This window comes from Microcebus murinus, chromosome 4 (assembly GCF_040939455.1).
Source record: "Microcebus murinus isolate Inina chromosome 4, M.murinus_Inina_mat1.0, whole genome shotgun sequence".
In the NCBI taxonomy this organism is placed as follows: Eukaryota; Metazoa; Chordata; class Mammalia; order Primates; family Cheirogaleidae; genus Microcebus; species Microcebus murinus.
This window is the reverse complement of record NC_134107.1, coordinates 17,567,164-17,594,391: the sequence shown is the minus strand read 5'-3', so window position 1 is coordinate 17,594,391 and position 27,228 is coordinate 17,567,164. Positions and strand designations below refer to the sequence as shown.

The 27,228-nt window shown below is 38.6% G+C and overlaps 1 protein-coding gene across 1 annotated transcript in view; it reads right to left on the bottom strand.

Annotated features, from left to right (window-relative positions):
• Positions 1-10,588: 10,588 nt before the first annotated feature.
• Positions 10,589-27,228, bottom strand: part of LOC105863106 (fatty acid desaturase 2-like protein FADS2B) — a 48,974-nt gene continuing 32,334 nt past the window's right edge. Inside the window, exons 7-12 of the mRNA XM_012749859.3 lie at positions 23,976-24,052; positions 23,682-23,779; positions 22,573-22,669; positions 20,098-20,177; positions 18,768-18,893; positions 10,589-10,689 (exon numbers count right to left, since the gene is read on the bottom strand). Of these exons, the coding sequence (XP_012605313.2) occupies positions 10,638-10,689; positions 18,768-18,893; positions 20,098-20,177; positions 22,573-22,669; positions 23,682-23,779; positions 23,976-24,052 (530 nt within the window). The 3' untranslated portion in view covers positions 10,589-10,637. The remainder of the gene's footprint in view (positions 10,690-18,767; positions 18,894-20,097; positions 20,178-22,572; positions 22,670-23,681; positions 23,780-23,975; positions 24,053-27,228) is intronic.

Genomic DNA, 27,228 nt, shown 5'->3' with positions numbered 1-27,228 from the left:
AAATGAGCCATGTGGGTGACCTGAGACCAAGGTGAATAATGATTAGCTGAAAGCTACAGGGGAAGTGAATCCATCTCAACCTGTGAATTAGCAGCAAAGTTTGCAATTCCAACAATATTGGACCATTAGAAACAAATGGGAAAGATAAAGAAAGTGGATAGATGGATACTACATGAATTAAATGAGTATTAGAAGAAAAATCATATGGAAGCTTCCCTTTGTTTGTTGTCACAACAGAAAGGTGAACAATTTCTACACTGTATTTTTATGTGTGATGACAAATGGATTCTTTTTGACAATTGGAAGTGTTCAGCACAGTGATTGGATAAAGATGAAGCGCCAAAACACAGTCCAAAACTGAATATTCAGCAAAAAAAGCTAATGGTGTCTGTTTGATGGTCCAGTGCTGGTATTTTGCACTGTAGCTTCATGAAACCTGGCCAATCAATTAGAGTGATGTCTACTCCAACCACTCGGACGAAACGATGAGAATGATAGTGACTACACGCCAAGACTGGTCAATAGAGACAGGCAATCCTCTTGAGAGACCACATGCCACAAAAAGCAATGCTATTCAAACTAAGAAAGCTGGACTTGGAAACTCTCTGCTATCCACAATATTTACCAGCAATATCTTACGGCAACTGACTACCACCTCTTGCAAGGGAAAACATTCAATTCTCAACAAACTGTGGAAAATGCCTTTCACAATTTCATCCCCACTCACATTCCAGGCTGCTTCACTGCTGGCATAAACAGGCTACTGTTGAGATGGCAAAACTGTGTTGATGGTTTGGGCACATACTTTGATAAATTGTACTGCTTCTTGTTTGAGATCTAATAAACTAAACTTTTATTTGAAATCACACATTTCCTATTTAATGATCTAATACTTTTCCTCCTCCTCTACTTTGTCACCACCCACAATCCAAACTTCGGGTTATCTTTAGGTTCCCTAGGATGTTTAATTTCTTCCCATGTTCTATGGCTTCAACCTCTATGGTGTGTCTCTATTTATTCCTTAACATATCATGTTTGTACCACCAGACAAGCTCAGGCTCTCATCATCTCTCACTCAGCTTGTTGCACTAAGCTGACCTCTCCTGGCATTTTCAGTCTAGTGGTAGGCACAGACAGAGATCAGTTGTGTCAGTGAGGTGCACAGGGCACAGGAGCTTATAAAGGGAAAATTAACTTGATAATTTAAGTCTAGGAAGACTTCCTAGAAAAAGCTATGCTTGCTTAAATAATAGGAAATTATTTTTCATGCTGTCAGAAAGACAAAGCAAACCATAAAAATGAAGAAATGAAGTTCAACTGATAGTGAGGACACAACCTTGCACACTATTCCATAGTTACACAGGTCTCCTACTCTCCCCCCCCCCTTGTTTTTAATTTCTGCATATTGTGGGTGTACAAATATTAAGGTTACATATATTGCCCATGCCACCCCCTTGAGTCAGAGCTTCGAGCGTAACCATCCCCCAGACATTGCACATCTCACACATCATGTTTGTATATACTCATCCCCTCCTCCCCGATCTCACCTGCCCAACACAAATAACTGTTATTCCTATATGTCCACTTAACTGTTAATCCGTTAATACCGATTTGCTGGTGAGTACATGTGGTGCTTGTTTTTCCATTATTGAGATAATTCACTTAGTAGAATGAGTTCCAACTCTATCCAGGAAAATACAAGGGGTCCTATATCACCATTTTTTCTTAAAGCTGAATAGTACTCCATGGTATACATATACCACATTTTATTAATCCACTCATGTATTGATGGGAACTTGGGTTGTTTCCACAGCTTTGCAATTGTCAATTGTACTGCTATACACATTCAAGTGCAGGTGTCTTTTTTGTGGAGTGTCATTTGCTCTTTTGGGTAGATGCCCAGTAATGGGATTGCTGGATCAAATGGTAGATCTACTTGTATCACTTTGAGGTATCTCTATAATGCTTTCCTCAGAGGTTGAACTAGTTTGCAGTCCCACCAACAGTGTAGGAGTGTTCCTATCTCTCCACATCCACACCAACATTTATTGTTTGGGGACTTTTTAATAAAAGACATTCTTATTGGGGATAAGTGATATCTCATTGCAGTTTTGATTTGCATTTCCCTGATGATTAGAGATGTTGAGCATTTTTTCATATGTTTGTTGGCCATTTTTCTGTCTTCTTTTGAAAAATTTCTGTTCATGTCCATTGCCCACTGTTTGATAGGATTGTTTGATTTTTCCTTACTGATTTTCCTGAGTTCTAAATAGATTCTAGTTATCAGCCCTTTATCAAATGTGTAGTTTGCAAAAATTTTCTCCCATTCTGTGGGTTGTCTGTTTGCTCTCTTGACAGTTTCTTTGGCTGTTCAGAAGCTTTTTAATTTGATCAGATCCCATTTATTTATTTTTGTTGCTGTTGTGGTTGCCTTTGGGGTATTCTTCATACATTTTTTGCCTAGGCCAATGTCTAGAAGAGTATTTCAAATGTTTTCCTCTACAATTCTAATAGTTTCACACTTAAGGTCCAAGTCTGTTACCCAGCGTGAGTTGATTTTTCTGAGAGGTGAAAGGTGTGGGTCCTGTTTCAGTGTTCTACATGTGGCTATCCAGTTTTCACAGCACCATTTATTGAATAAGGATTCTTTTCCCCAGTACATAATTTTGTCTGCATTGTCAAAGATTAAATGGCTATATGAGGAGGGTTTTATATCTGGGTTCTCTGTTCTGTTCCACTGGTCAATATCCCTGTTCTTGTGCTAATAAATAGCTGTTTTAATTACTATAGTCTTGTAGTATAGTTTGAAGTCCTATAAATTGATACCTCCTATTTTGTTTTTATTGCCTAGGATTGATTTTGCTATACAAAGTGTAAAATTTGTTTTCTATATCTGTGAAAAATGATGATGGTATTTTAATAGGGATTGCATTGACTCTGTAGGTCACTATGTGTAGTATAGACATTTTAACAATGTTGGTTCTGCCAACCCGTTGGCATGGTATGTTCTTCCACCTGTTTACAACCTCTGCTATTTCCTTATTCTGGTTTTCATAGGTCTCCCTGTAGAGGTCTTTTACCTCCTTGGTTAAATATATTCCTAGGTACTTTATTTTCTTTGTCGCTATTTTGAAGGGAATTGAGTCTTTGATTTGGTTCTCACCTTGACTGTTGTTGGCATATATGAATGCCTCTGATTTCTGTGTATTGATTTTGTATCCTGAGATTTACCAAATTCATTTAGCAATTCAAGGAGTCTCTTGGTTGAATCCTTGGAGTTTTCTAGGTATAATATTATGTCATCAGCAAAGAGTGAGAGTTTAATCACTTCTGCTCCCTTTTGGACGCCCTTAATTCCTCTCTCTTGTCTGATTGCTGTAGCAAGGACTTCCATGACTATGTTGAATAGAAGTGGAGATAGGGGGCAACCTTGCCTGGTTCCAGTTCTAAGTGGGAGTGCTTTCAATTTTTCCCCATTCAGTATGATATTGGCTGTAGGTTTGTCATATATGGCTTGTATCATTTTTAGGTAAGCCTCGTCTATGCCTATTTTGTTGAGCATTCTTATCATACAAGAGTGTTGAATTTTGTCAAATGCTTTTTCTCCTTCTACTGAGAGGATCATATGGCCTTTGTTTTTGCTTTTGTTTATATGGTGAATTACATTTATAGATTTGTGTATGTTGAATCATCCCTGCATCCCTGGTATGAAGCCCACTTGGTTGTGATGGAATATTTTCTTGATAAGCACCTGGTTTGATTGGCTAGGATTTTGTTGAGAATTTTTGCATCTATATTCATAAGGGATATGGGTCTGTAGTTTTCTTTTTTTGTTGCATCCTTTCCTGGTTTTGGTATCAGGGTTATGTTCACTTCATAAAATGTGTTGGAGTGGAGTCCATCCTTCTTGATGTTGTGGAATAATCTGTGCAGGATAGACACCAGTTCTTCTTTGTAGGTGTGGTAAAATTCAGGTGTGAAACCATCTGGTCCAGGACTTTTCTTTTTAGGAAGGTTTTTTATTGCTGTTTCAATTTCAGTATTTGATATTGGTCTGTTCAGGAATTCTATTTCTTCCTGGTTGAACCTAGGGAGGCTGTGTGTTTCTAAGAAATTATCCATTTCCTCCACATTTTCCAGTTTGTGTGCATAGAGGTTTTTGCAGTATTCATAAATTATATCTTGTATCTCCGTGGCATCCATTATAATTTCTTCTTTATTTTCCTGATGGAACTTATTAGAGATTTTTCTTTTCTGATTTTCATTAGTCTAGCCAAAGGTGCAGCAATTTTGTTAATTTTTTCAAAGAACCAACTTTTTGTTTTGTTAATCTTCTTTGCGGTTTCCCTGTTGTCATTTAATTTAGTTCCAATTTGATCTTAATGATTTCACTTCTCTTGCTGGGTTTAGGGTCGGTCTGTTCTTCTTTTTCCAGCCCTTTGAGATGATTCTTTAGGTTATCTATTTGCGATCTTTTCAACTTTTGGATATAGGCATTTTTGAAAATAAACTTTCCTCTCAGGACTGCTTTAGCTGTGTCCCATAGATTTTGATAACTTGTGTCTCCTTTGTCATTTAGTTCAAAGAATCTCTTGATTTCCATCTTGATTTCCTCATTTATGAAGTGATCATTCAGCAGAAGGTTGTTTAGTTTCCACGACTTTGTGTAGAAATTAGAGTTCCTGTTAGGGTCGATTTATACATTGATTCCATTGTGATCTGAAAAGATGCATGGTATAATTTCTATGTTTTTAAATTTTTTGAAACATGCTTTGTGTCCTAGGATATGGTCAATCTTAGAGAATGACCCATGAGCTGATGAGAAAAACATATATTCAGTGGGTTTGGGGTAGAATGTCCTGTAAATGTCAGTCAGGCCCACTTATTCTGGAGTTCTGTTTAAGTCTATTATTTCTTTGTTAATTTTGTGTTTGGAGGATCTGTCCTGTGCTGACAGTGGGGTGTTAAAGTCTCCAGCTATTATTGTGTTTTTGTTTATCCATTTGTTTAGATCAAGTAGAGTTTGCTTTTTGAATCTGGGTGCACCCAAGTTGAGTGCATACATATTTAGAATTATTATGTCTTCTTGTTGAACTGTACCCTTCACCATTATATAATGACCTTCTTTGTCTTTTATTACATTTCTTCATTTAAAAACTAAGTTATCTGAAATCAGCACCACCACAACAGCTTTATTTTGGCTTTCGTTTGCTTTTAATATTGTTCTCCACTCCTTAACCTTTAGCCTAACTGCACCCTTGCAGGTTAGATGTGTTTCTTGAAGACAGCAGATACTTGGCTAGTATTTTTTTATCCATTTGGCCAGCCTATGTCTCTTGAGTGGGGAGTTCTAGCCATTCACATTTATTGAGATAACTGGTAGGAGGGGCAGATTTCTGTTCATTATGTTGGGTTGAATTTCATTGTTTTGTTTTCTCTCTTGAGCCACTGTGGTATCTGGCCTTTGATCTTTATCTTTTGAATAGATTTACATTCATGAATGTTTATCATCCTGATCTGTGGGTAACACTATTTTGAGTACTTCTTGAAGGGCTGGTCTTGTCTTGGTGAATTCCCTCAGTCTTTGCTTATCTGAGAATGTCTTGATTTCTCCTTCGTATACAAATCTTAGTTTTGCAGGAAATAGGATTCTAAGCTGGGCATTTTTCTGTTTGAGAAGAGTAAGAATGGGGCCCCAGTCTCTCCTTGTTTGTAAGTTTTCAGTAGAGAAGTCTGGCGTTATTTGGATTGGTTTTTGTTTGTATGTTACTTGTTTCTTTCATCTTACAGCTCGTAGAAGGGCCTCTTTAGTTGATATTTTGGTCAGTCTGATGACTGCCTGTCATGATATCTTTCTGTTTGCATTGTATCTCCCAGGGGTCCTCTGAGCTTCTTGAACTTGTATATCAAAAATTTTAGCAAGGTCTGGGAAATTTTTTCACTATTATATCTTCAAATAGCTTATCCAGCCCTTGAGTGTTTTAGTCTTCCCCTTCTGGTAACCCTGTAACTCTCACATTAGGTTTCTTCACATAATCCCACATCTCTTGTAGGCTTTGCTCTTTTCTCTTGTTTTTCTGCTCTATCTCTGTGACTGACTTATTTAATTGAAAGGTGTTATCTTCAATCTCTGAGATTCTTTCTTCTGTTTGATCTACCCTGTTCTTGAGGCTTTCCAAGGTGTTTTGCAGTTTCCTGAATTGATTTTTTTATTTCCAGGAGTTCAATTTGATTATTCTTTATCATTTCAATTTCTTTTGTGAATTTTTCTTCCAGGTCCTGGAATCTTTTTGTGGTTTCTTTGTGTTGGTTATCCAGTTTTTCTTGCAAGTCATTGAGTTTTCTTACAATCCATGTTCGAAATTCTTCTTACTCTCCTCTTAGAACAGACTTTGTTCCTGCCTCGGGGCCTTTGTACTTTCCTCTGATATCAGGTTCTAATAGTAGATTCCTTCAACATTCCTCACAAACTCAGCTTTTCTTGGTAACATTAAGTATCTAGTCCCCCGCTTATCATTCTCTTTCACATAATTATACATAATCATTTTTGTTTTTCTTGCATTTACTTGTTTATTGACTGCCTTCTCCATGAGAGTGTAAACTAGAGAAAGGGCTTTTCCCTCTTGTCACACCACCTGGGCCAGTGACTGCTCCATGATGTTGTTCAGTAAGTGTTGCAGATTAAAGGGAATCATGAAGATAAATGGAAGAAATATGAATAAATGAACATTAATGAAAGATATATGTGTGGAAAAAGGTTTATTCTCTTTTGAGTTAATAGTTAATTTTACAAAAAATGTAACTATATTGTATTACCTAGAGATGAAGCTACCACACTATTTTCACCAATTTTTAGTGAAGAGGAGAAATATTCTTTGTTGTTTGCATAATCTGAGTTTTAGTTTAAAAAGTAAGCTGCAAGAAATTTACTTTGAATTGCATAAAAATAAAATGAATTCATGGATAAATTGAAAGATGAATAGATAAATAGATATAAGATGAAGCAAGTTTACTAAAAAGTTAATGTTGAGGCCGGGCGCGGTGGCTCACGCCTGTAATCCTAGCTCTCTGGGAGGCTGAGGCGGGTGGATTGCTCGAGGTCGGGAGTTCGAAACCAGCCTGAGCAAGAGCAAGACCCCGTCTCTACTATAAATAGAAAGAAACCAATAGGCCAACTAATATATATAAAAAAAATTAGCCGGGCATGGTGGCTCATGCCTGTAGTCCCAGCTACTTGGGAGGCTGAGACAGAAGGATCGCTTGAGCCCGAGTTTGAGGTTGCTGTGAGCTAGGCTGACGCCATGGCACTCACTCTAGCCTAGGCAACAAAGTGAGACTCTGTCTCAAAAAAAAAAAAAAAAAAAAAAAAAAAAAAAAGTTAATGTTGAACTCAAGTGATGGCAATATAGATGTTAAATGGAAAATTCTTTAGACATTGTCTGTTTTGTATAAAACGTTGTGAAAGAAAAAAGTACCTGAGTGCATCCCTGCCTTCAGCAGAGTGTATGTTCAATCTCCTGTGCTTTCTGCACTTTTAGGATTATATCTGGAGTGTAGAGGACTAGCAAGGAAAATATCTATAGATTTCTTTGTTGTACACTGACTAAGGAACAAAGGTGCACTTACACTGCATGCCATTGGTAAGATTTACAACAATAAGAATTGCACACTCCCATCATCAGACAGGAGTTTGGACAGCTAGAACCCAGGCTTTCTACTCTAGTTCCCTAGCCTCAGAGCGGATGCTGGTACCATGCAATTAAGTACAGTCAGAAGTGGAATGTGATTCATGGGTGTTACTTGTTGTAAGAGGAGAAACCTATTTTTCATTTGTGACTCACAACCTTCTCATCTGAGTAAAGGTGCCCATTCTGTAGCTCTGTGTCATTCTGTGGCCTTTTTTGCTTTTGGTGGCTCTGTGCAGGGAAAAACTCTCTTTACAATAATGATGACGATAATCAGTATCAGAATAAGTGTTTCTGGCTTATAAAATAATTTCATTTGTCTTATATTTTTTCACTGTCACAACATGCAATGATGCACATGGACCAGGTCACATTACGCCCCGGCCCTATACAAATATGGGGACTGAGGCATGAAGTATGTAAGTGACGTGGCAAAGTTCATTTTAGGACAATAAATTAATGAGCTGAAATTAGAGTTTAGGTTCCTGACTTCTAATCCAGTCACCCTTATTTAATGTCCAACTGAAAATGCAAGCAAATTCTAATTGCCTAATTTTGCCAAGAAGAAGAAAGCTTTAGAAGAAACAGGGAATCAGAAAAAGCCAAACAATTATGGCCATTGAGAAGACAAATTTCTCCTGGGTTGAATTCCTGCCACTTAATTCTCCTTTAGTTTGGATTTCATGGCATGGCAATTAAAGAGCTTTGACTGTGAGGTCAAATATTGCTGAGTTTGAAACTCTACCCCACCAATTCCTACCTGTGACATCAGGAAAATACTTAGCCTTCCTAAACCTAAGTTTTTTCATCTATCACATGAAGTTAATTATAGCACCTTCCACATAGGCCCATTATGAGGATTAAATGGAATAATGCCAATGAAGGGAGTAGCTCAGAACTCATTGATAGTACATGTTCATAAATACTGATAAGCATTTTCTTTAGCAATCCTAACTCTGTGTATGTATTTAAAAGTATTGAAATGAGAATCTAAAGGAAATGGCTTTAATGTTCATTGAAGGACTATTCGCAATGACCAAGATGTGGAAATAACCTAACTGTCCATAGGTGGACAAATGGGTAAAAAAATGTGTAGTGTATATATAGAATGAAATATTATTCAGCTTTAATAAGGAAAATTCTGCTATATGCAATAACATAGATGAACATTGAAAATATTATGCGAAATGAAGAATCCAGTCACAGAAGAACAAATACCATATGATTTTATTTATATGAGGTACCTAAAATAGTCAAATTCATAGAATCAAAGAATAGAATGGTAGTTGTCAGAGGCTAGAGGTAGAAAAAAAATAAGAGTGGCTAGTCAACAGGTATAAAATTTCAGTCATGCAAGATGAATAAGTTCTAGAGATTTGCTTTGTAACACTGCACCTATAGAAAACAAAACTGTCTTGTACACTTAACATATATGTTAAAAGTGTATCTCTCATGATGTGTTCTTACCACGATGAAATGAAAAAGTAATCATTCATAATTAGAATATAGAAGTGCTTCTCCAATATTTGATAAAATTTATATTTCTACCTAAATGGAAACAATTGTATTAACATATTTTTGTAATCAGAAAATGCTCATGATAAGAAAAATTGAAATGGTTTTCTAATTATCAGGAGAAACTTCCTGCTGATGGGTTTCCAAGAGAAAGAGCAAGGAAGACTTTAAGTAGTGGTCCCTTAGGATTGGCATCCATCCATGCATTCTTTCTTCCTGCCTTGAGTGTATCTTCACTGAGTGTCTACCACATGGCAGGCAGTCCCTGCTATCATGGATATTGCAGGCTACAGGGGAAGACAAATGAGTTAAGACATTATACCAATGAATGTAAAGCTATACCTGTGGTGCTTGTTACAGATCACACCACAGTAGGCCTGACTCAGTAGGGCAGTGCCCCTGGGGTGGTGGGTAAATCTATGCTGAGAGGTGATAAGGATGCTAAGATCTCAAGGTGAGTGGCAGCATGACCAGGTGAGAGGGAGTGAGGTCAGGGAGGGTGAGAAAGTGGTTCAGACAGTGGGATCAGGAGCAAAGGCCCTATGGCAGAAGGAGGCATGAAGACTTAAAGACAGCCTGTGGGCTGGAGCAGAGGGAACAAGGCCAGAGTGGCACCAGGTGGGGCAGTCTCAAGATTTGATCTTTATTCCAAGAGCCATGGGAATGCACTGGAGAATTTTGGCTCGGGGTATGACATAACTCTTGGAAGTCACTTAGTGTAAAGAGGCAGAAGTCTGGCTGATGTGGCCACCTCCATTCATATACCGATGGAGCCAAGCCCCACAGCATGAAGGGCAGAGGTAAGAAGACCTGCAAGACAGATCACCTAATATATAACTCAGTGCTCTGCAATCTGGGAAGTTGTAAAAGCAACAGACTTTGGTTATCTTCCTATGGGGTGTTCAACAGCAATAGAAATATAGTCAATGCTTAACCAGTGCAAATACCAGTCAGGATAGAGTGAGTGAAATGAGTCCATTGAGATGGTGAATTCAGAAAAATGATGATTTTTATTGACTAGAAACCCACTAAGTAAATTAAAATTTATTCCATCAAAAAGTTTTCATGCTTACCTACCACCCTTTTCCTGCATGATCCTCAATTTTGTTTTACTATTCTCTTGATTCTCCTATAGTACTTCTATAATTTTATAAATTCCTAAACAACCAACACATTGTTTATGATCTTAATGAAAAAAATAAAATCAATAGAATGATTGGACTCCCACTTCCTTTTAGTCACTCTGACCAATATCATATTGTGTTTCCTGGCTTCTTATTTGCAGAAGACCTTCAGGAGAAGGATCATCAGGTATTCCTGGGATTCACATTCCTAGCACACTCAGATGTGCCAATGGTGATAATAATCCCCAGTGAAGCAGGGAAGGGATCTTCCACATCCACCAACACCCTGCAGAGATGCAATTGCATGCATGCATCATGTTTCATAGTAAGCATCCTTCCAGAGAGCTCCGGAATTCTTCAAAGACCTGTGGGAGGAGTAAATGAAATCATCAGCAGCTCCCTCAAAGGGAGCTTCTCAATTTTCTCATCTGCCTGTTTCAGGAAAATGTCATCATTTCCAGGTGCATTTGATAAATGGCATTCTCTGTTCACCAGTGGAGAAGGAGCAAATACACCAAATTGCTTTTAGCAGGTCAGGTCACATCTACTTTCCGGGAGAGATTGAGATTTTATTTCATTTTATTTTCATTTTATTTTCATTTTATTTTCTTCTGTGTCCACATACCTGTATAACAACCATCCTATATCCACCTAGCTGCACTATTTTATAAGGTGGAAGATATTTTTCTGGGCTCTAGGGATTCAGCAATGATTAGGATAGATGTGAATTCTGTTCACATAGAGTTCCTGGTCTAGCTTGAGAGTCACATAGTAAACAATTTGTTACCTAGTATGTTATTTAAAAATGATTGTGATAAAGGTCACAAATGAAGAGAACCAGGTGCTGCAAGAGCATGTGATGGATTTAGTCCTGAGGGTCAGAGAAGACTGACATGGGGAAAAGGTATTTGATATGAGACTTGGAAAGTGAATGGGAATCGACAAGCTGATATGCGGAGAGGCGGTAGTTTGGAAGAAAAAAAGTGGCAAAGGCATGAGAAGGCCGGTGGCAGGGAGTTTGTAGCAACTCAGGTTATGCCAGATATCTAGAGGGCAGGAAGTGAGGAGGGTGATGGTGGAGAGTCTAAAGCTGGAGCATTGGTCAGGAATTAAGTCAGAGCGTGGCTATCAGGCCAGCTGATTCAAGATATATTTTGTGGGGTTGGAATCAAGATGGCAGATGAGAAACACCGCCAGACAGAGTGTCTCTGCAGAAAAGACAGATTCTAGCAGAAATTAGAAGAAAGAAGCAAGAAGACAAGCATACAGCAGACGAGGGTAGGAAGGAGGGGTACCTGAGACCACAGGAGACTCCACAGGAGTAGGTTGCAGAGGAGAACTGGAAGCTGAGACCGCCAGACCAGCCCGGAGACCAGCGGGAAGGATAGCTTCATTGGTCACCTTTCCCCTCCACTGCATCTGGGACTGCTAGTGGGCTCCCCAGCAGGTGGAGAGACCTGCGGACACCAGCCCAGAGACAGCTGCCACCAGTGAGTGGTAAGCCAGTAGCAGACGCAGCACCAGGCTCCCAAATCCCTTGGGGGACCTCCGAATGCACAAACCCGAGCCATGTGGCAGGCGCCATATTGCCTCATTCTCCCCTCAACCGACCCTACCCACGACTCCCCAGAGAGACAATACAGCCACCAGCCAGAGGCACCTCCAGGGAACAGGACCTTCCCTTTTGGCACCCTACAGCTGACTGAGGAGAACTCAGACCGTGAGCTACCTACCTGCCAGCCCTCCCAGGTGCTGCTGGCACGGTGATCCCAGGAGAACGGGGCAGACCCTGAGGCTGAGAGACATCGACCCAGCATGGGCTCCCCGTGGGTGAGTTGGGACTGGCACTCCTCTCCCTGGTGGGGACATAGTTTGAACTCTGGGGCCCAGAGGTCAGAGCTGCAGACCAGATCCCATGCACTGAGGTCTCGCATTGCCCGGGGCATAGAAGGGATATACATGAATAGCCTACTGAGGTGTGTATGCCTTTGGGGGCAGATCAGCATCCTAGAGGGCAACCATCCTCTCAAAGGGAGGTCATGCACCCAGCCCAGGTGGCGTTCCTGCGCAGGGAACCTCCTAGCCGGCATCACAGTCAGGGGAAGCCTGGTGGCATGTGGTCTGGCCTGCTGGCAGAGGCCCAGGAGTAGCTGCGGAGTTGGGGAGGGTGGAAAGAAGTGAGGCCCACTCCAGACTGCAGATTGCAGACAGCCCCACCCCACACATAGACTTTCTGACTAAGCGGGCCATTCCAGCCCCTCCCTGACAGCTTTTCCTAGAAGCAAAAAACAGAACTTTGACCCCTGCTAAGGACATTGGTGGTGCCAGAAGGCAGGTTTACCCAACCCAGCTCTTCCCACTCTCTCCTAGGCAAGCCCTCACTGAGGGGGAGAAAAGGACACACCTGGAAATCCAAGGGCCCCACTAAACACCTGAGACATTAGAGGGCCTCTCTACAGGAACAAGAGCTGATAACAGGACACAAAAACAACAGCATAGCCTGTTTCTCCAAGCAAGGACCACCTACTGACAGGGAGGACATCCTGCACACCCTTTTCACGGCACCTACTGACTCATTCATTATACAGGGAGTGGTCAAATCTCACCCACAGACACCACCTACCGGCTCAGAAACTAAACAAGCCGTGTGATTACCCAAATGAAAACCTAAAGGAAAGAAACAACAACTCATCGACATGGGAGGAAATCAGCGAAGAAACTCTGGAAATACGAAGAACCAAATGGAAAACACACCCCCAAAGAGGAGCACAAGCCCCTTAGAAATGGACACCAACCAAAATCAGGCAACCAAAATGACAGAAGAGGAATTTCGAATGTGGATTATAAAAAAATTCAACGACCTGCAAGAGCAACTCAATAACCAACACAAAGAAACCACAAAAAGCCTCCAGGACCTGGAATAAAAGTTCACTAAAGATATCCATACAATGAAGAAAACTTTAACAGAACTCATAGAAAGGAAGAATCAATTCAGGGAACAACAAAATACAATGGAAAATATCAAGAATAGGGTAGATCAAACAGAAGAAAGAATCTCAGAGATTGAAGATAACATCCTCCAATTAAATAAATCACTCACAGCGATAGAGCAGAAAAACAAGAGAAAAGAGAAAAGCCTACAAGAGATGTGGGATTATGTGAAGAAACCTAATGTGAGGGTCATAGGGTTACCAGAAAGGGAAGAAGACAACACTCAAGGGTTGGACAAGCTATTTGAAGATATAATAGAGGAAAATTTCCCAGGCCTTGCTCAAAATCTCTATAAACAAGTTCAAGAAGCTCAGAGGACCCCTGGGAAATTCAATGCAAACAGGAAGACAACACGACATGCAGTCATCAGATTGACCAAAATATCAACTAAAGAGGCCCTTCTAAGAGCTGTAAGATGAAAGAAGCAAGTAACATACAAAGGAAAGCCAATTCAAATAACACCAGACTTCTCTAATGAGACTTTACAAGGAAGGAAACACTGGGGCCCCATTTTCACTCTTCTGAAGCAAAACAATGCCCAGCCAAGAATCTTATTCCCTGCAAAACTAAGCTTCATCTATGAGGGAGAAATCAAGACATTCTCAGATAAGCAAAGTCACAGAGAATTCACCAAGACAAGACCAGCCCTACAAGAACTACTCAAAACACTGTTATGCACGGAACACCATAATAAAAACTCATGAATATAAAAACAACCAAAACCCAAAGATTAAAGGCCAAATTTTACAATGGCTCAAGAGATAAATCAAAGCAACAACATCCAACCCAACAGAATGAACAGTAATCTACCTTACCTATCAGTTCTCTCAATAAATGTGAATGGCTTAAACTCTCCACTCAAGAGACATAGGCTGGCTGAATGGATAAGAAAATACAGGCCAAGTGTATGCTGTCTTCAGGAAACACATCTAACCTGCAAGGATGCATATAGACTAAAAGTAAAAGGGTAGAGATCAGTATTCCAACCAAGTGGAAGTCAAAAGAAGGCTGGCAAGGCAGTTCTAATTTCAGACGATTTAGTTTTTAAAGCAACAAGTAAAAGAGAAAGAGGGTCTTTATATAATGGTGAAAGGTACAGTTCAACAAGAAAACATAACAATTTTAAATATATATGCACCCAACTTAGGTGGACCCAGATTCATAAAGCAAACCTTACTGGATCTAAGCAAATTGATTAATAGCAACTCCATAATCACCAGAGATTTCCACACCCCACTGATGGCACAAGACAAATTCTCCAAACAGAAAATTAATAAAGAAATAATGGACTTAAACAAAACTCTAGAACAATTGGGTCTGACTGACATCTACAGAACATTCTACCCAAAATCCACTGAATATACATTCTTCTGATTAGCTCATGGGACATTCCCTAAGATTGACATCCTAGGACACAAAGTAAACCTCAAGAAATGTTAAAAAAATAGAAATCATACCATGTACCTGCTCAGATCACAGTGGAACAAAAGTAGAAATCAACCCTAACAGAAACACATTTCTACACAAAAACGTGGAAATTAAACAACCTCCTACTAAATGATTACTTCATAAATGAAGAAATCAAGATGGAAATTAAAAAATTTATGAAGAAAATGACAATGGAGAGACAAGGTATCAAATCCACTGGGACACAACTAAAGCAGTTCTGAGAGGAAAGTTTATCTCCATAAATGCCTATAACCAAAAGTCAAAAAGATCACAAACAGACAATCTAAGGAAATGACTCCAAGAGCTGGAAAAAGAAGGACAGATCAACCCCAAACCCAGCAGAAGAAGTGAAATCAACAAGATCAAATCAAAACTAAATGAAATTCAAAACAGGTAAGCTATTCAGGAGATTAATAAAACAAAAAGTTGGTTCTTTGAAAAAATAAACAAAATTGACATGCCATTGGGTAAGCTAACGAAAAGCAGAAAAGAGAAATCTCTAATAAGCTCCATCAGGAACAAAAAATGAGACACCACAACTGATCCCAAAGAGATATAATTTATGAATACAAGATACAAATTATGGATACTACAAAAATCTTTATGCACACAAACTGGAAAATGTGGAGGAAATGGACAAATTTCTAGAAACACACAGCCTCCCTAGGCTCAACCAGTAAGAAATAGATTTCCTGAACAGACCAATCTCAAGAGCTGAAATAGAAACAGCAATTAAAAATCTCCCTAAAAAGAAAAGTCCTGCTCCAGATGGTTTCACATCCGAATTTTACCACACTTACAAAGAAGAACTAGTACCTATCTTGCAGAAACTATTCCACAACATCGAGAAGAACGGAAACCTCCCCGACACCTTTTATGAAGGGAATATTACTCTGATACCAAAACCAGAAAAGGATGCAACAAAAAAAGAAAACTACAGACCAATATCCCTATTGAATATACATGCAAAAATTTGCAACAAAATCTTAGCTAACCGAATCCAGATGGTTATCAAAAAATAATCCACCACGACCAAGTGGGCTTCATCCCAGGGATGCAGAGATGGTTCAACATACGTAAATCTATAAATGCAATTCACCACATAAACAGAAGCAAAAACAAAGACCACATGATTCTTTCAATAGATGTAGAAAAAGCTTTTGACAAAATTCAACACCCTTTCATGATATGAACACTTAACATAATAGGCATAGAAGGAAAATACCAAAAATGATACAAGCCATATATGACAGACCCATAGCCAACATCATACTGAATGGGGAAAAACTGAAATCATTCCCACTTAGAACTGGAACCAGACAAGGCTGCCCACTATCTCCACTTCTATTCAACATAGTGCTGGAAGTCTTGGCTACAGCAATCAGACAGGAAAATGGAATCAAAGGTATCCAAATAGGGGCAGAAGAGATCAAACTTTCACTGTTTGCTGATGATATGATATTATATCTAGAAAACCCCAAAGATTCAACCAAGAAACTCCTGGAACTGATCAATGATTTCAGTAAAGTCTCAGGATACAAAATCAATACACAGAAATCAGAGGCATTCATACACGTCAACAACAATCTCATTGAGAACCAAATCAAAGACTCAATTCCCTTCACAATAGCAACAAAGAAATTAAAGTTCCTAGGAATATACTTGACCAAGGAGGTAAAAGACCTCTGCAGGGAGAACTATGAAACACTGAGGAAGGAAATAGCAGAGGGTGTAAACAGATGGAAATGCATACCATGCTCATGGGTCTGCAGACTAAATATCATTAAAATGTCTATACTACCCAAACTGATCTACAAATTCAATGCAATACCTATTAAAATCCCATCAGTATTCTTCACAGATATAGAAAAAATAATTTTACACTTCATATGGAATCAGAGAAGACCCCGAATATCAACAGCAATCCTAGGCAACAAAAACAAAATGGGAGGTATCAATATGCCAGGTATCAAACTATACTACAAAGCTGTAGTAATTAAAACAATCTGGTATTGGCACAAAAATAGGAATATTGACCAGTGGAACAGATCTGAGAATCCTGATATAAAAGCGTCCTCATATAGCCATCTAATCTTTGACAAAGCAGACAAAAACATACGCTGGGGGAAAGAATCCCTTTTCAATAAATGGTGCTGGGAAAACTGGATAGCCACTTGTAGAAGGCCGAAGCAGGATCTACACCTTTTACCTCTCACAAAAATCACGCTGGATAACAGACTTAAACCTAAGGTATGAAACCATTAGAAATCCAGAGGAAAATGTTGGAAACACTCTCCTAGACATCGGCCTAGACAAAGAATTTATGAAGAAGTACCCAAAGGCAATCATAGCAGCAACAAAAATAAATAAATGGGACATGATCAAACTGAAAAGCTTCTGCACAGCCAAAAAAACAGTCATTAAAATAAACAGACAGCTATAGAATGGGAGAAAATTTTTGCATTCTACCCATCTGATAATGGGCTGATAACTAGAATATTCTTAGAACTCACGAAATTCAGCAAGAAAAAATCAAATAACGCTATTAAAAAGTGGGCAAAGGACTTGAACAGAAACTTTTCTAAAGAAAACAGAAGAATAGCCAACAAACATATGAAAAAATGCTCAACATCTCTAATTATTGGGGAAATGCAAATCAAAACCACAGTGAGGTATCACTTAACTCTAGTGAGAATGGCCTTTATCAAAAAGTCTCCAAACAACAGATGCTGGTGTGGATGTGGAGAGAGGGGAACACTCCTATACTGCTGGTGGGACTGCAAACTAATTCAACCTCTGTGGAAAGCAATATGGAGATACCTTAAAGCGATACAAGTGAATCTACCATTTGATCCAGCAATCCCATTGCTGGGCATCTACCCAAATGATCCAGTGACACTCTACAAAAAAGACACCTGCACTCGAATGTTTATAGCAGCACAATTCATAATTGCAAGGCTGTGGAAACAGCCCAAGTGCCCATCAATCCAGGAATGGATTAATAAAATGTGGTATACGTATACCAAGGAGTACTATTCAGCTCTAAGAAACAATGGTGATATAGCACATCTTATATTTTCCTGGTTAGAGCTGGAGCCCATATTATTAAGTGAAGTTTCCCAAGAATGGAAAAACAAACACCACATATACTCACCAGCAAAGTGGTATTAACCGAGCAGCACCTAAGTGGACACATAGGTACTACAGTAATAGGGTATTGGGCAGGTGGGAGGGGGAGTGGTGCGGGTATATACATACATAATGAGTGAGATGTGCACCATCTGGGGGATGGTCATGCCCGAGACTCAGACTTGTGGAGGGATGGGGGGGAAAGTGCATTTATTGAAACCTTAAAATCTGTACCCCCATAATATGCCGAAATAAAAAAAATTAATTTAATTTAATTTTAAAAAGATATATTTTGTTTCCAATCCTAAAAGAAAGATAAATTTATTAAACCCAGACCACTAGATGTTAAATTCACCAACACAATCAATGTTCTCCAGGTAATTTTAAGTGAACAACTAAGGATGTGTGTGTATTTCAGTTCCTGCACACTTGACTATTAATCAGTCAGCCCAGCCCGATTCACAGGTTTATGTCCTTATCCCTTAACACCTTATTTGTCTACATTTGCAACAGTGGACCAGATGATTCTACAGTCCCTCCCATCATATAAATTCTAAAGCTTGTGCAAAGCTCTGTGGGAGACAGAAAAGCAAATAACTAACATCTTTGGCTTCAAGAAACTTGAAATTCAGTAGGGAGGAAGGCATTTTCACTAAGAAGTACCTGTAGAAGGCAACAGGTGAGTGGTAAGTATTATTGTTTTTATTAATATCTTTGTTGTTGAGATGGTTCCCTGTAGGGTCTGTATCCATGCTGCACACACAGCCGCCCTCAATAAATGGGTGTTGGGTGAATGACTCACAAACCAGTGTGTAGTCAGGACTGGTAGAGAAGAGAAATGAGAGCTGTGAACTGAGGGAAATTTTGTTCTTACCTGAAAATATCTCCGATCGCCTTCAGCAGGGGCTTATTCACGTACTGCAATCCATGCTTGGCACACAATGACCTCACCAGAGGTGCCACTTTGTGATAATTATGGCGCGGCATTGTGGGGAACAGACTAGGGAAACAGATGGGAAATATAAAACTTAGACCTAAAGAGAAGCCTAAAGGCCTTTTCTTTCCTCTATCATCAAATAAAATTATAACACCAATCCAGCCTCAGCCTTGACCTTGGACAGTACTTCTGTGAAGTTCATAAACTCTTTCTAAAATACTCTAATCTTATCCCTGAACACCTCTATGTCCCCCGTGGGTGGTAAAGGTTTGGACAATGCTAATAGAATAAATGTTAGCTCATAGACTATGTTTAGTTTTGACCAGGTCAAATGAAGATATGTGTTTTCTATCATTTTGAATTAGCTAGGAGAGCTGGAGATATCCCCTTCCCTGTCTCTGTCTCTGTCTCTCTCTTTCTCTCTGACCATCTAACTCCTACCCCAGGAATAGATGAGTATTCAATAAGTTCTTGTCATGACAAACACGGAAAAGTCCTAGGAAAGTAACACGAGAATGGTGTCTTAATTAAGGTTTCTACTAATCAACCAGGTAATATTCTTGGGTTTTAACCCCCCTTTTTGGTAAAATATGGTTTAAATCATTCCTTGCTTTGCCAAGGTTCAAAAGGATTAAAATCAGAAAAATGATGAGAAAACCCAATGCACAGTTAAAAGATCCTTTTTCTTCTCTAACTATACTTGATATGCCTTAGATAAAAAGTGTGAAAAAAGTCCCTCCCCTGAATATTCTAGAGAGATTGGCTATCCAAGTGTGATTGTTTTCTCTTTCTCCATTGCATGTCCACACAACTGACCCATTGGTGAAGTATTGCCAGATACCATTTGGAAATTGCATCAGAGTCTGGGTGTCATTGTTGATTATCTTGTAACTTTGGCCCTAAAGAAAGATGTATTTAAATTCCAATACAACTTTGATACCCTAGTAATGTGATTGTTTTGGATTTCACCAACAAATCAAATACATAGAAAACAATCACAAATTCTTAAGCCTGTAGGTGTCTGGAACTTGAGTCACTGGTACTTTTCCAAGATTGCACTGCATACACAGAAATGTTAATGCCTCCTTTCTTCCTTTCTTTCTTCCCTCCCTTACAACTAATGCTAACAGAAAGATAGAAACCTTTAGAGAACCCTGGTTCATTTTTTCCCTCTCTGACCCTGAGCCTAAGGCTCTGCTCTACACTGTATCTGGGGTTGTTATAAATGATGACTCTTTCCCTGTCATGGACTATTTCTGTTACTCACTGGTGCTCGATTTGGAAGTTCAAATGCCCAGTGAACCAGTCATTGAAAAGGGATTGTTGAACATTACAAGTGGCCAAGACCTGCAAAGAAAAGCTTATATTAGATATAAATGATCTCTAGTGTCAAACAGAGAAAATGTTTATTTATTCTTCTATTTTGTTAACTATTCATCCAGTACTTCTTGAGTACCTATTTTATGTGAGAAACTATGAAGGATATAAAAGATACACAGTCCCTGGTCTCAAGAACTCACAATTGAAGAAGGAAATTAGACTGTTTGCTAAGAAATACATACAAGGCAATCTATGTATTCATAAAAATGTATGTAGGATTTGAGGGGAAAAGTGTTGACACGGAGATATGGAAGACTGAGGTGTCATAAATGAGCACATTGGCAGATAGATGTAGGGTTGTAGGATTTGGGTAGGGATTGCAGGGGTAGAATACCATTTTTATGCACTGGACCTGAAGAATGTGTAAAGGAGAAGTAATTAGTTCAAAGGTTCGATCCAAGGATTTTTTGTATGAAGTGCATTCCAATTTAAGCAGTTTCCTTTTTAACGTTATGTAGTTTATGTGTTCAAAAACATTATCCTCAGAAGGAATTTATAGCTTCTTTATACTGCATAGATTGAAACCCTTACAAATGTCATTTTATTCAATGTTTTTTAAAGGTTTTATTCTGGCTGATGTTGTTGCCATTTTGAATGCTGTATCTATTGTTGCTCTATGTTAGAATTTCTCAAAGTGTAGTTCAGAAAATCTTGAGGTCCTCAAGATACCTTAATAAAACATGCAAAGTTGATGCTATTTTGATAATAAATCTAAGAGGTCATTTGACTTTTTGATTCACATTTTCTCATGCTTGTTCAGAGGTATTTTCCAGAGGCAACTAAACATGGGATGGCCGTAATAACTCTGATGTCCAAATGTATTGAGATTATTCTTGTTAATTTAAAATTAATGAATAACTACAGATTGTACAACTTATATTTTAATTTCAAATTCAGTATATATCGGTGGATATAACCTACATAAACAAAAGCTTTGAAGTTCTCAACCACTTTTAAGAGTGTGAAGTGATTCTATAGTCTTTGGTCATTGTGAGTGGGATGCAGGGCGTTCTGAAGGACTAGGAATCCTGGCAGCCTAGAGAAGAGATCTGCTAACTTCATATACAAGCTACAGATATGATATGCTGCTATATTATTTTAATTAAATTTCTAACATAACTTTGTACCATAATCAGCACAAGGTAGGCAGTGTGAAAAAGGAAGATTGACTGGTTCACTATTACGGATATTTTCAAGGATCCTACATGCAAGATCTTCTGAAATATTAATACATTCTTTCCGCAATATTATAGGGCAGAAAATCAACTGGGAAAATATTTATGACACATGTTGCATACAGTGTGTTAATATCCGTACTCTACATATAAGAATTGAAGTTCAATAAGAAAAATATGAATACTCAGATAGGACAATAGATTAAGGACATTGACAAAGTGACTCACCAAAAGAAATACAGATAAATAATAAATATATGAAGAGTATTCAACCTACTAATGATTAATTAAATTATAAAAGAAATCTATACTATAAAAAATAAGTGGTTCTGTGACCAAGGTGTTTGAGAAACACTCCCCTATGCCTCATTGAGAGTCCACTTAGTTTCAGTATGAACTGGGAGAAGGAGGCAGGGTAATGAATGGATTCCTCTGTTAAACATGAAATGGCCAGTGGAGGGACTTTGGCTTAGAAGGCAGCAGTGTTCTGTGTGGTTCTGATTAACATTTTTTTTTGTTTTTGTTTTTGTTTTTTTCTTTTACAAATTAATGGCATATTTGGAGAGCATGCCATTTCCTCTTTCTGGGACACTCTATTCATGCAGTGAAATGGTATGGTTTCCATAGTTCTTACAGGCATAAAATTCATTCCGTAAGTCTAGCAGTCTCAAATTCACTGCAAGGGCTGTCATGTTAGAGTTTAGAGCAGAGGAGGGCTCATCAAACATTTTCTATAAAGTGCCAATTAACAAATATTTCACTTTTTTCAAGACAAACTATTCTGCTGTTGCAGCATGCCGTAGTCGCACATAACATTTAAATGGATGATCATGGCTGTGCTCCAATAGAACTTTATTTACAAAAACAAGCAGCAGCCTGGATTTGGCCTCTAGAGTACAGTTGACTGACCCTGGGTTTAGAGTAAAGGCCTGATAATCCAACAGCCTAGGTTTTAAAATATGCTTCAACCACTTAGTTTTGTGACCTTATACAAGTTATTCAGTTATCATCTGTAAAGTAACAATAATCCTACTTTTTTATGATTAAATAATTCCTCATGTAGATAAATGCAAAGCACCTGATAGCACCAGTTCCCCAGTGCATACTCTTTAAGGGTCAGTCATTATCATTTGAGGTAACCAGATTCTAAATGAGTGTGGTTTGAAGGATTCTCCCTCCACCATTACCTGAGTGCTGAGCCAGTCCCGGTTCTCCTCTATGCTCATTTGCATTGGTACGTGGCTCATCATGGTAATGCATGTAATCCAAGGACTTTCAAGAAACCTTTTGGAGGAATAAAGGTAGCAGGTGAGAAGTCTCTGAGGTTTTTCAGTAACAACCACATCATGGGGCTTGCATAACCCCTGAGACACCTCGCTGAGAATTGGAAAATCAAAGGTTCCAGTAAAATGGTGGTCATACTTTTTCTTCATTCAAAGCCTTTTGTGACCTTTATTACCAGAGATGACACAATAAGAATTCAGCCACATGACCTGCCCTACTGACAAACATATAGAGCTGTACCTCTTAAGTTTTCTGTAGCACTGTTGCAAAGATCACTAACACCAGGGGAACTCCAGGGAATATGCAAAGTGGTTGACAGCCTGGGCTTTGTCCCAGATAGAGTGGGTTAAAGTTATGGTTTGGCACTGGCCTTGGCCCTAACCTGCTCTTACATACCTTTGGGCAAGTCATTTAATCCCTTTGAATTTATATTCCTGCAGCAGAAAAGCGAAGGTGATACTCCCTTACCAGGTTGTATGAGAATTACACCAAAAAGATAATACATAAAAAGCCTTTAACAATGTGCCTGAACCATAGTAGTTACCATTATCCTTACAATTATTTAGGATTGAAAATAATAATGCAACAGAATGAGGAAGGAATACACTGGAAAGTTGTAGAGAGCTATCCAGGCAAAAGAATTTTCTGAGGTCACTTTACTTATGGGAAAATCTGTAGTCATAAGAGAACTTTAAAATATTCCTCTCTTCTCATTATCTTTGGCAAGAATTATGGTGCATGTAATAGATTATATTTTTAAAGAACCTGGTTATACCCTGAAATGCTTCAGTGTGAATCAAGCCAGTGTGAAAAAGTGGATATCAGGATAATATTTCTTGCGAGGAGCTTGTCTTGCTCAACTATTTTAACTGTATGTTTTTTCTCATTTCCTTGAAAACACTTCAATTTTAGAAAATGGTCATGGTGTCATCATCTTCTGCTAAGGATAAATAGCACTGATAAGGATGGTAAGAGGGCCACATGGATTATGGTAATAAGAGAATATTCTTACTTCACCAAATATATGAGCAATAACGTTCCAAAGACTCCATAGAAAGGGCCAAATGTGATGAAATGTCGGATATAAAAGCTGCTAACCCAAGCGATGTCCTGCAGAGAAAAGCACTTGAAAGTTAGATGCTCTGAATAAAATTCCATTTCCTCTTCCATTGGCCTGGGGTCCCTTCAGGTACTGGCTAAATCTTATGCCCTGCTGTTCAAGGAAGCTATGTCTGGAGGTGTCCAAGCATTTTCATTTTCTCTCTTCTAGATGCTCTGCTTTCAGAGAATGAGCCAGGTTACTCACCCCCCAGTCTCTTCTAAGGTACATCATTTTGATGGATTTCAGGTTTAAATATGCAGGTATGAGGAGGGGGAGCACAACTGAAAAAGAACAGAAACGTGATGAATAAATGATCAGAATATGACCCCAGTGCAAAACAGCAAGACTCTTTCTCTTTATCGTGCCACTCCTGGAATGCTGGCCCTGCGAAGGGATGCAAGTCCACATCCTGGACTCCATTAGACTGTCCACATTCACGAAGCGGAACCAGAAATTTGTTCCACATCTCCATGTTCTAGCTCCATCACAGAGGCTAGGGAAGCTTTGAAGATTTGAGTCATTTTTGATGGAGATATCTCCAAAGAGCTTTTGCTCTGAGCTTTCAAGTATATTCAAAGTCCTTGGGATCTTTCAGTCCCCCAAAATCCTTTGGATTGGGACCTGTCACAACATATGGGGGTAGCATGAATAAAGACGGTGTCCTCCTTTCCTGGTCAAAGAGATATTTACCTGTGTCTGCCCCAGCACCACCGAGACTGCCCAGATCCCACAGTAGTCTTATAGAGACATTTTGCCTGTCAGCAAAGACTGTCACTTTTGTCAAACTCTAGTCTGGATCCTTTGAGCCCTCTTCTTCTGGACAGGGTCTTAATATGTTGTCTTATGAGGACTGCAAACTCTCAGCACAAATGATTTCCTACATCCTCATACTAAGAAACTTGAATAAACTAGCATAGTTTCTAAAAGCTTAGTGTCCTGTCTCTAGGAAGACTCCAGCCTCCTTTATGTTCCTGCCTAAGAGAGCCCAATGTTGCCAAAGAATTTACGGTTTATTTCAACCAAGACCTAAGTATAGGCTCTTGATCTCCTTCTCTTAGAGTATTTACTTTATTCTATTTTATTTTGTTTTCTTTTTATTTCAGGATATTATGAAGGTACAAATATTTTGGTTACATTTTATATCTTTCCATCACCCAAGGAAGGATTAGAGGCATGGGCTTTCCCTATACACTCCTCGCCATGTCCATTAGTTGTGAGTTTTCCGCCACTCCTCCTAGTCCCTAGAGAATATTACTACAGTGGGAGCATCATAGTGTTGATAAGTTAGTGCCAATTTGATGTTGAGAACATGTAGAGCCTATTCTTCCAATCTTGTGATACCTCACTTTGAATAATGGACTCAAACTCTATCCAGGAAAATATAATAGGTCCTAGATCACTGTTGTTTAATATAATTGAGTAATATTTCATTGTATACATTATATACATTGTATACATATATCAAATATTAATAATCTACTCATGAATTGACAGTCACCTGGGTGAGTTTCCACATCCTTGCAATAGTAAAGTGTGCTGACATGGACATTTGGGTGCAGATGTTTGAGTGCAGCATTTGGGTGTGTTTATTATAAAATGTCTTTTGCTCCTTGGGGTAGATGCCTAATAGCACTATTCCTAGATCGAATGGTATTTATATTTTTATCTCTTTGAGATATCTCCAAATTATTTTCCACAGAGGTTGCACTGTGGAAAATAATTTGTAGTCTCACTAACAGTGTAAGTGTTCCTGTCTCTCCACATCCTCACCAGCATTTGTTGTTTTCTGATATTTTGATAGAAGCCAATCTCACTAGGGTTAGGTGATAAGCCATTGCAGTGATGATTTTTATTTCTCTAATGATTAAACATACTGAGCATGTTTTTATATGTTTGCTGGCAATTAGTCTGATTTCTTTTGAAAAATGTCTGTTCATGTCCTTTGTCCATTTATTGATGGGCTTGTTTGATTTTTTTCTTGTTGATTTTTTTAAAATTCTAGATAGATTCTTGATATTAGCCCTTTATCAGATGTGTAGAAAGCAAATATTTTCTCCCATTCTGTAGGCTGTCTATTCACTCTAATGATAGTTTCCTTGACTGTGTAAAAGCTTTTTAATTTGATTGGATCCTATTTATTTATTTATTTTTGTTGCTGCTGTGATTGCTTTGGGTGCCTTCTTCAGACATCCTTTGCCTAGGCCTATAGCTGAGAGGGTCTACCCAACAAAATACCTCTATGATAATTCAGAAGCAGAGCACATCTCCCCAGCATTGTCAAGGAACATCTCTTTTGGGACCCACAATTAAGTCCATAAACCAGTACAAGCTCCTCCAGTCCTTGACAGAGTTGCCTGATGAGAAACAATCAGTGAAAGAACATAGAAATTATGAATGATCAGAGAGAAAAGTCACCTCCAAAAGAAAATATTTGATCTACATTAATAGATACCAACTTACATGATATGATTAAACTGACAAAGGAAAAATTCCAAGTATGAATTGTAAGAAAACTCAGTGGTATTGAAGAGAAAATACAATCACAACATAAAGAATTTACAAGAACAATTGACAAAATGAATGAAAAATTCTCTAAAGAAATTGAAATACTATGGAACAATCAAACAGAAATCTTGGCAATGAAGGGGGCATTCAAGAAACTTCAAAACACAGTGGAAAGCCTCAAGAATACAATGGATCATTCAGAGTAAAGAATCTCAGAGCTTGAAGATAACGCATATGTGCTAAACAAATTGGATGAAGAAAAAGAACACATAACCTAGGACAAAGCTGAAACATACAAGAAATATGGGATTACATAAAGATGTCAAATATAAGAATCATTGGCATCCTAGAAGGAGAAGAAGAAAATACACAAGTGCTGGAAAACTTATTTCATGGAATACTGGAGTAAAATATGCCTGGCCTGGCCAGAAATCTTGATATCCAGATACAAGAAGCAAACAGAACACGTGGGACATTCAATGTGAAAACGCAGTCACCACATCATGTGGTTATTAGACTGACTAAAGTAAATATGAAAGAAGCACTTCTCTGAGCAGGCAGAAGAAAGCAACAAATAAACTACAAGGGAAAACCTATGAGACTAACTGCGGATTTCTCAACTGAAACTTTACAAGCCAGAAGGGGTTGCGTGCCTGAACATAAAGTTCTAAAACAGAATAATGCCTAACCTGGAATTCTTTATCTGGCAAAATTAAATTTTATCTATGAGGAAGAAAAAAAGTCTTTTCCAGACAAGCAATCAATGAATGGAATGTGCAAAGAACAGACCAGCCCTACAGGAAGTAATTACACCTGCATTACACACCGAAAAGCACAATAGACACTCTTCAATGTAAAATCATTCAAGAGTCAAAGGCTAGAATTTGGACTTCATGATGGCTCAAGGAGTAAAACAAAACAACAGGTTTTCACCCAACAATATGACTAGAAA